General features: G+C 33.6%; 1 protein-coding gene across 2 annotated transcripts; it reads left to right on the top strand.

Moving 5' to 3' along the window:
* The first annotated feature begins 614 nt into the window (after positions 1 to 614).
* On the top strand, positions 615 to 2,608 carry LOC107484756 (plasma membrane ATPase). 2 transcript variants are annotated; one of them, XM_016105300.3, is made up of 3 exons: positions 615 to 1,051; positions 1,544 to 2,122; positions 2,215 to 2,608. In XM_016105300.3, exons 2-3 carry the CDS (start codon positions 1,901 to 1,903, stop codon positions 2,449 to 2,451), a joined length of 459 nt encoding a protein of 152 aa, XP_015960786.1. In that variant the 5' UTR covers positions 615 to 1,051; positions 1,544 to 1,900; the 3' UTR covers positions 2,452 to 2,608. The 2 variants fall into 2 exon arrangements, with proteins under 2 accessions (XP_015960786.1, XP_052116072.1); XM_052260112.1 differs by having other exon boundaries at positions 615 to 1,055.
* Positions 2,609 to 6,679: the final 4,071 nt, after the last annotated feature.

The raw sequence follows: 6,679 nt of genomic DNA, 5'->3' as shown, positions 1-6,679 counted from the left end.
ATAACAAATTCAAAGCTGATTGAGAAAATTTTAGAAGTAACTGGTCACAATTGAGTCACTAATCAAAAGCTTATTTAGTGAGGAATTAGCGACTGTTTAACAACTGATAGAATTTTCTCGCTTATTTCATTTGCTACTAATTTGTTAGAAAAAACGTCAGTCTTATTCTACCCTTATTTCATGTTGCTACTAATCACTAACTTTTATATAACTCCATGGAAAATTCATGAAAAGTTTTACGTAAATTTGCCAAGCACGCTAATATAATTTGTCACAATTTTGTCAATAATCTAAAGCAATTTCAAAAGAGAGAATAATTAAAGTCCCAAAGTCATGACTAATAATTAGGTAGCTTATTTTTAATAACTAATAATTACAATATTCTAGTAAGATGTCAATTCTAAAAAATTTTACAAACAACTTGAATAAAAAGCTTTTCTTTAAAAAATATTTTTGCTGCAATTAGATCACAATTTTGTTGTTATTTTTAATGGGAAATTTACTATTAATTTGAATTGAAGTTTAAAATTAATATAATTTAAAGACAAATTTAAAAATTCATCATTTTTAAAAAATGAGAGCATAATATCAAAAATTAAAAATCCCAAGTAACTTCCTCATCTACACCCGCTAAACATGCCTAGCCCGCACTACTGCATTACCCTCTATCCCACTAAGACCTAACCCTAACACACACATCACACTCCAGCACAGCACTCTCCATAATCCACTTTGTAGGTTTCTCACACTCTTCACGCTCCCACCAGAGGCTCACCACTCTTTGTCGGCGGCGGATTCCATCACAGTAGCGTCCCCATCCCGTCCAAAATGCCCTCATGCATTTTGCTCTGTGTCGCTCCTTTCCTAGCGCTGTTGTGGTCTCCATCCAAGGTCTTCGTCATTTTTTTTTGTTTCAACCCCGTCGTCTCCGTCATCTCACCATTCAACATCTCTCCGTCTCTCTTTGATTTCTTCTACCATAAGCTCTATTCAGTGGCTACTACTGCTACTGGTTGCGTCGCTCGCAGTTCTGCTTGATGTTCTTGTCGCTGTCAGTTTGTATTTCGAGTCTTCTGAATCTCTGCACCTCTCATGGTTCTGTTATTATTGTTGATTCTAAACTGATTTTAATTTTTAATTTTTTGTTATGATTATTTGTTTTTGGTTTTGATTTTTGGTTTAGGGTTTTAATTATGTTCTTATTGTTTTTATTATTCATTCTATATTTTTGGTTTTGATGTTTTTTTTTCTAATTATCTGGTTATGATTTTTAGTTCTAATTATTTATGCTAAAAACATAAATTTATTTACGAAGGTCACCTTTAACTATGAGTTTCTACTCACTACTTTTGGAGCATCAAATCACATATGCTTGCTTAACAAATTGAAACCTTATGAAAAATTTACTTTCACTTTTAAAATATTTCTTATTTTCTTTGTCAAAATCTAAAATGATTTTAGATCTAATTGAATGGTCAATTAGTTATTGTTACTTTGTTATTTGTTCAGTGCAAGTTATTTTTTTTCTATTGCCTCTTTTAAGAAATGGCCATCGGAGTGAACAAGATGCTGCAATTTTAGTACCAGGAGACATAATCAACATTAAATTAGGAGATATCATTCCGGACGATGCTTGTCTTCTCAAGGGCAATCCTCTAAGTTTTGATTAGTCTGCTTTAATAGGAGAATCTCTTCTAATGACCAAGAACCTAACTGATGAAGTATTTTCTGGATCAATAGTCAAGAAGGGTGAGATAGAAGCAGTTGTGATTGCCACTGGCGTGCACACCATCTTTGGTAAAGCGGCTCACTTGGGGGATAGTGCTAACCAAGTTGGATACTTCTAGAAAGTGCTCACAGCAATTGTCAACTTCTGCATGTACTCAATTGCTCGAAACGTATGATGACTATTGAGGAAATGGCTGGGATGGATGTCCTATGCAGTGATAAAACTTTAACATTGACAATGAATAAGCTCAGTGTTGATAGAAACTTGATTGAGCTATTTACTAAAGGTGTTGAGAAGGAGCATGTTATCCTTCTTACTGCAAGGGCCTCTAGGACCGAATATCAAGATGCTATAGATGCTGCAATTGTTGGGATGTTTGCTGATCCAAAGGAGGTAAATATAGCAAAACCACTCTCTTTAGGACAAGAAGGATACATATAAAATGTTTTAATTTAACTCATAATTTTAATATTTTGACTGACTAGGCTCAAGCCAGAATCAGGGGGGTCCATTTTCTTCCATTCAATCCTATAGACAAGAGGACTACTCTAACTTACATTGATTTTCATGGAAATTGGCACCGTGTGAGCAAAGGAGCTCCGGAGCAGGAAAAACTTGTTTCATTGGCAGCTTCTTATGATGGTTATAAGGATGATAAAGGCTTAATTTCTTTTCTCTTTATTTACATCAGAACCTTTTGCAACTGCAAAAAAGGATGTTAGGAAGAAGGTTCATGCAGTGATTAATAAGTTTGTCAAGCATGGACTTCAGTTTTTAGGTGTTGCAAGATACATATTGTAATTTAATTTCTAACTGTATAAAGGTTTTAATTTGTTGACCTTCCTTAGCGTTAAGGTGGGTAACATAGAGCACAATTCATTAGAGAATGCATCCTCAAACGTCATCAGTAATAGCATCAAAAACAACCAAATGGTACATGAAAATCAACCATATAGATCTTCGTACCATTTTCAGCCCCAACAAAATTGGATGAACGATAATTAACACACACACACACGATGCTGATAACTATTTCTTTTTGTAATTTTGAATTAATTTTCATGTGTGAAACCAAATTGTATGACGAAGAAATTCATTCATTTTTCTTACATCACCGGTTCTGTTTTATTGTACATAGTTATGTAGATTTTGAAAGTTGCCAAACATCTCCTTAAAGACTACAATGAACACATTGAAATTTTATGTCGAACATCATGGTAGATCTAATAATAAAATAGGATAACACCTTCACCATACTATGCTTCTACTTCCTTTCCTTCATGTCATGTAGATGTCTCCTTGTCAATGTTCAGTTTTATGCATTGATGTCATGCTTTTTATCTGCCGTTTCTAATTCATTTTATTTTGTCTTGTGATGACATGATTTGTTTTGTTTTGTTGACGAGAATCATTGAAAATGGCTGCTTCATTATGCATATCCAAATCGTAAGCACATGAACTTCTATATTGGTGAGTAGATCATTACATATTAGGCTAAAAAAACTCATTATGATATACTTCGTGTTGAACATGGAATATATTTACTTGTACTATTCCTTGAAAAATGATTCACCTAATGCATAGGCTTATCTTCTTTTCATTTTCTTGCTCATGCCTCCAGGTTTACTAAAATATTTCTACTTTGCCCAGTATCTCAGCAAATCAACCAACTATATTTGCAAACATAGATACTAATGTAGATACCTACAGTTTTGAAGAAGCAAGTATGCGATTTAATACATTTATCTCACTATATCAATTGCCAAGCTTTAAGTGTTGTTTATTTGTATTTTTCAGTTTTTTGGAATTTATAATATGTAATGAAGAACTTAGATGTATAATGTATAATGAATTTTATAGAAGCAGGATCACATTTGTGTAGCCAGATTAAAACATATCTAAATAAGTGAGTGAATACTTACTTTTACATGATATTGTAATTGAGCATTTTTTCTTTATTAGTTTACTAATTAAGTCATGTTTTTTAGAGCTATTGAATAACTAGAATAGGCATTTGATCAAGCCTAAGCCTTGGTTATTATTAGGTTAAACTTCAATACCTAATTTCTTTAAACATGGTTTGAACCTTTTAAACGTGTATAATTTTGATTAACTGATATATTTGTATGTGTTATAATCTTTTAGTTCAATGACTAAAATAAAAAAATAATGAGGTTTATTTTAGTACAGTGACAAAATTGGTTTTCTAACTAATATTCTGAGAAACATTAGCGACATACTCGTTGTTGATCATGGTGACAAATTAAAGATTCTATTGCGACTGAAACATTTATGAGATACCTATCGATTTGTCACTAGTTTAAAAGTAATTTGCGATAGTATTGATAGCAAATTAGTGATTACTTCGTAATTACTTTCTCATTTAGAATAGCTTTGGTTTAGCGACAAAATTCCTACAAATTTGATTAAGAATTTTCAAAGATTAGTTATAGATTTGCTACAAAATGTGACAGATTTGCGATTATATTAGCGTAGAACTTGTGACGAATTAGGTTCAAAAAAATCCTAGCTAATTAGCGTCAACTTAGCATTCTATTTTGTATATGAAGTTAGCTTGGATTTAGCGATGATTCTGTTGCAGTAGAATTTGTCGCTAATTTGCTACTACCTTTTAGTGTATTTCTTCTATGGAATTAGCTTTTACTTTAGTGATAGATTTGTGACTATCTATTCGGTAGCAAAAAAACTTTTCAATGAATTAGCGACTATTGTGTTTGCCTCACTGATCTGCGACTTGTAATTAGTGAGGAAAGCATTAATTGCTAGGCGGTAGCTAATCCGTCACAAATTATATTTTGTGTCAAATTAGTGATGATTTTACAACTATTTTTGTGGTAGTTAATCGGCCATATTCTTGTAGTGTTAAGGGAGAAAAGGAGTTATTCTTAATTTACCGTAGGAAAATTGGTATGAAGATAAAGAGGAGGAAGAAATTAACCAGAATAAAATTTTGATCTAAGTCTTGAAATTTAATGCACCAAGCTTCAAAGTTTCATGAACGTAGAGCTTTCTCTCTTTTTCTCTCTTTCTTTCTTTGGGAAATGATGAGAATGAAAGGTTGGTCAAAAAGTTAAATTTTAGGGATAATTATTAAAAATAGATATATTTGATCACATACATGACACTGGTATCGTACTTATTTCTTGCATTAAAATATCTGTAGATTATTCTGGAGTTGTAAAACTGATAAGAGAATATCGGTAATAACTCTTACCAGTTAAATATTTTATCAATTGATTGTATAACCTCAAAAGACTACATTGTACTTTTAAGCTGTTGATTGAATTTTAATATTAAAATATTCTTATTTTATAATTATATTATTTTGTTGTAGATTTAGGTCTAACTTGTTAGTATAAAACAAACCGTGCTTTGCAAATTTTGTGAGTTCTAATCACAGAAAATGCGAAAAGTTATTTTATGAAAAAAATGGGTTATTACATGCAAGGTTATGAAAACTGAACCGGCCATAAAACTGATCGAGTGACTGATTCAACAGTATAACCGGAGTCGAACTATAGTTGAAGAATAAATTAATAAATTTTTTAAAAATAAAACTGATGAAGCACTGAAGCAAGTAAGCAATGGCTAGAGAGGGAGGAGCCGAAGAGTGCTTACCACTGAGGTGAGCAACGACGAGGTGACCGAAGAGGTGAGCAACAAGATGAGCAACGTGTCACGATGAGGTGGGTGGCACAAGTGACGTGCAACAGTGAGGTGGGCAATGCGAGCAACGGCGATGGTGGAGGACTGGAGGACTGATGGTGGAGGACTAGAGGTGTAACACCCTACCACGCTGAGTTTTACGCTTAAGTCGTAAAACAGATGTGTTATGGTATTATGACCTTTAAAATAAAATGTGTATATGTAATAGCAGAAAGATTATAATATACTAGGAGCCTTGAAGAATAGAGGAAATAAAAATCGTGAAATAAAAGTGCAACGCTCAAGAAACGAGTTAACTTGCGTGCTAAGAAAGCTACAGCCATCAAACATAAGGTTATAAAAGTAGGAATAGAGTGCCGAAGATATAAAATAACAAGCTTTTAACTTAGCCTGCGAAGTCAACACACACACACATATATATATATATATATATATACATATCCAAAATCCAAATGTACATAAACAAAATTCTGTCTCTCCATAAACCTCTAAGAGTATAAAAAAGAATAAGTTATGCGGAGAGAAAGCTAAGTACATATATATACATCACTATACAACAAAATAACCCAGTAACTACTTCGCTTAAGGTGTCCAGACGCCTAATGAGATGCCTCTCGACCTGCATCTGTAAAACAACAACATAGTATGGAATGAGAACTGGAGGTTCTCAGTATGGTAAAGGTGCCACACACATAATATATAAGGTCCTGGGAATGCCAGAGGCAATCCTAGAACGCCGACACTCAGATTATATAGCTTAAGGTATTTAACAGAAGCCATAAAAGGTGGTTTTCTAATAGTATCTAAGACTAACTTAACTTAACCTTAAATCTAAGTCTAATACCGCCATTCCTCCATACCTCCATCTTCGTCAGCATTTCACAGACAAATAAACAGATAAAGGCAAGCACAAGAAGGTTACAAATAGTGCAGGTAACAAATATACATTTAGCATGGCAAGTACGCTTAGGCACACCCAGTTAATGCACAAACAAGTAATTCAAGTAGTATGCATGTGATGCATGCCTGTCCTATGGCTGATGAGGCTCATCTGTCGGTTATCCAGCCAACCCGACAAGTCTGAAAACCTTAGACTGTCCCTCGACGTGCATCCCCAAGAGTCTATGCATAGCTTTTTCTCAAATAATAAGTATTGCTCAATGGGAGCTAACATTCCTGGGAATTTATAAGTGCCCGGTCACCCTTACATCGTAGGGTTGACAAAGTATCGATTTTTCAACCTGGTACACGTAGTGGCAAACT

Source organism: Arachis duranensis, chromosome 4 (assembly GCF_000817695.3).
Source record: "Arachis duranensis cultivar V14167 chromosome 4, aradu.V14167.gnm2.J7QH, whole genome shotgun sequence".
Classification (NCBI taxonomy): domain Eukaryota; kingdom Viridiplantae; phylum Streptophyta; class Magnoliopsida; order Fabales; family Fabaceae; genus Arachis; species Arachis duranensis.
The sequence above is the reverse complement of the archived record's forward strand: the minus strand, read 5'-3'. Positions and strand labels throughout refer to the sequence as shown.

Excerpts from the sequence above, each read along its gene's own strand:
- LOC107484756 (XM_016105300.3), top strand. The coding sequence starts at position 1,901 with ATGATGACTATTGAGGAAATGGCTGGGATGGATGTCCTATGCAGTGAT. Across the intron at positions 2,123-2,214 it reads TGTTTGCTGATCCAAAGGAG|GCTCAAGCCAGAATCAGGGG; the intron begins GTAAATATAGCA and ends TTGACTGACTAG.